At 43.0% G+C, this 3,023-nt stretch overlaps 1 protein-coding gene across 1 annotated transcript; it reads left to right on the top strand.

Moving 5' to 3' along the window:
- Positions 1-1,122: 1,122 nt before the first annotated feature.
- Positions 1,123-1,656, top strand: LOC150075572 (caspase-7-like). Its single transcript, XM_090388558.1, has one exon. It carries the CDS (start codon positions 1,123-1,125, stop codon positions 1,654-1,656), a length of 534 nt encoding a protein of 177 aa, XP_090244684.1.
- Positions 1,657-3,023: the final 1,367 nt, after the last annotated feature.

Raw genomic sequence — 3,023 nt, 5'->3', positions numbered from 1 at the left:
GTAGGGGTCCCCCAGCAGTGCTTACTAACCCCAGGACCTTTGAAGTTCCTAGTTATTTTACAAAAGGGGAAAATTTTTGAGGGAATTGTATATTTACTGAGAAGAGATGAGTGTCGAAGGTTGACTTGTGCGAGGTGCTGGGATTTGATTAGGTCTGGTTCTAATATATTTATATTAGAACCAGACCTTGTTTACCCAAGTACATTGCCTATGCAGCCTGTGACAGAGGGAATAATTTTGGCAATTATTCTGTTGTAGGCTAAACTCATGCTTAGGGCAGTATGCCGGGCAATTATATTTACATTAAGGAGTACATGCAGAGTTTTTCCAGTAGCATTGAGGCTGACATTGGCAGGACTGGTTACTGGAGGAGCAGTGAGGACAACTGCGGGTAGAGTGAAAGAAATAAATATATCTATCTCAATCTGGTAAGAAAAAAAAAAGAAAGAAAATTGTAGATGCGAAGGCGCAAGCTAATTTAAAATGCGAGGGCGAAAGGGGGACAGAGATATGCCCGACCCTCTCAAGCCTTATTTGTTTAAAGCATAAGAGAGAAGGAAAACAGTAAAGACGTAACATCCGCATGAAGAAAAAAAAGGGGGGGGGGAAGAGAAATGACTTTTAAAGTGTAAAAGAATATTAAAGAAGCTCCGAAAGTAGGCTCGTCCCTTTGTTTCTCCAAAGAAATTTATCCCATTGAAGTTAATAACAGCACGCATGTTTAAACATTTATGTCTCCCCTTAAATCAAAGGGAGGAGAAAGAAGTTTTGATTCAAATTTCCTTCTGTTCTTTATTACAGCCTCGACGAAGGATCACCTTTATCGCGACGTATAGCCGTAATAGTTTCCACCAGCCCTGACTGTTTTTCACCAAGCTATCGACAAGGGCATATGCACCTACTAGGATAACCCCGGAAGGCACCGCTTTTGACCTGTATAGTCCAAGAGAATACCTCATACCGCCGTTATTGGGAGTCACTGTTCAGACAGACCTTCAGATTTCCCTCCCAGAAGGGTACACAGGAAGGATTTTGCCACAGACAGGTATCCCTCTGAGCCATTATCTTGAGATTAACGCAAGAACCTCAACTTTGAACAGTAGAGATAATTTGGAAGTTAGTATGTTCAACCTTGGTAGTAGTGACTTTGGGATCCGAGCACGAGACAGAATAGTGCAACTAGTGATTGAATGGCCACAAATCGTCCAATTATGTGAAATGATGTTTCCAGTACCAAGTGAGAAGACTCTGCCTCCGGAAAAGGTGTTAGGGATTCCACTGCAAATGCCAGCCGAAGATGCGTTCTACCCCATGACACAACCTAGACATGGTAGATGCATTATCTTCAGCAACAGGATCTTCCACGGCTGCCCTCCTCTGGTGGATGCCAACTCCATCGAGAGAGATACTTCCAGATTAATCATGTGTTTTTCCAGTCTGAATTTCAACGTAGTTGTATACTACAAGTTTAAGGTCAGTGAGATCATGCAAGCCCTACAACAGGATACAGATGAGGATCATACAGGAACAGACTGTTTTGTGTGTTGCGTACTAACGCATGGAGAGTGTGGTCTTGTGTGCTCAAGACAGAAAGTATGGTATGGAGCATTTGTTTTGCCCATTTTGGGAAAGCTCTTCACAATCTTTAAAGGATAAGCCGAAAGTTTTTCTGGTTCAAGTTTGTCAGGGCAGTGACGTTCTTAGGGGAGTGCCAATAATGCTAAATACTGTGTCAATGGAAAATATAGTACCGGAACCCGTCCTTCAAGCGGATGTCCTGGTGGTATACTCCATAGTCCCTGAGTGCATGCATGGCAACATGCAGAGACCGGTTCTTGGTATATTAGGAACCTCTGTGAGACGCTGGAATGCAGGGCAGATAAAACGGACGTGCTCAGCCTTCTCACCGTGTTGAACCGCAGGATGATTTGGGAGGCTAGATTCATGAGATGACCTAATCATGCTACTCCAGAGAGGATTCCCTTGATCACCTCCCTCCTTACTAGGGGTTTATGTTTTTCACCTAAGTGGAGAGAGACGTCCACTTCTGTTGCCACGGCACCTCCAAACATAGATGCCAATCGGGTACCTTCCATACCTCAGTGGAGAGAGACGCCCACTTCTGTCACCATGACACCCCTGACCGTGGGGTTATAAATAGTACCTCCCATACCTCACCAGGAGAAGATTCTTAGTCTCCAAACGAGAGGAGCTTATGGACCATCAGCCATCGAACTAATTCCTTCCGCATCCGGTCAGAGACACCCCCCTCTCACAACTGTATGCACTCATGCAGAGTGCTGCATAAGAGCAGTCTTTTCTGATCTTACATATATCCATGTATGATAAAAAAAAAAAAAAAAATTAAGGGGGTGGGCAGTATCTAGATCTATACATTGTGTCCATACTACACGACAAAAGAGATTTACTATTCCACTTCTTTCTTACCCTCTGATAGGCAAGAGAAGAGGAGAACAAGACAAAAGAAAAAAAAAATTAGCCATAATGGGTAAGGCTATAGGAATTCCGACAATCCTTCAGATCATGATAGTTACACTCTTGTTTCAAAATTCAATCCTGTAATCGGGACTTTTTGTTCTCCAACCACTAGATAAAGAAGCAGTTGCAGGACAAACCATTTTTCTCCCTTGTAAACTGGTAACAAATATCACTGCTACGGTAAAATAGTTTTTCAACGGAAAGAATATTGACAGTTACTACAGACCGCGAGGTCTTCCGGATTACAAAATTGTTGTATCACCTAAAGGAAATGACTATGCACTGCAAATCACTCAGTTACAATTAATGGATGAAGGGAAATATTACTGTCAAATACAAACTACAGATGCACATCAATACCAATCCAGTGTAGCTACATTGACTGTTTACGTGACACCGTTGCCACCTTTAATCGGGGAAGGTTCTTTCCTCAGCGGAATTGAGGGAGACCAAGCCACTCTCACATGTAAGTCCCTAGCAGCCAAACCACCCGCCATATTACGCTGGATTAGCTTTGATGGAAA

Source organism: Mastigoproctus giganteus, chromosome 14 (genome assembly GCF_048544385.1).
Source record: "Mastigoproctus giganteus isolate SK-2022 chromosome 14, ASM4854438v1, whole genome shotgun sequence".
NCBI lineage: Eukaryota > Metazoa > Arthropoda > Arachnida > Uropygi > Thelyphonidae > Mastigoproctus > Mastigoproctus giganteus.
Note: the sequence above shows the minus strand (reverse complement) of the source record. Positions and strands in the feature narration are given on the sequence as shown.

Excerpts from the sequence above, each read along its gene's own strand:
- LOC150075572 (XM_090388558.1), top strand. The coding sequence starts at position 1,123 with ATGTTCAACCTTGGTAGTAGTGACTTTGGGATCCGAGCACGAGACAGA.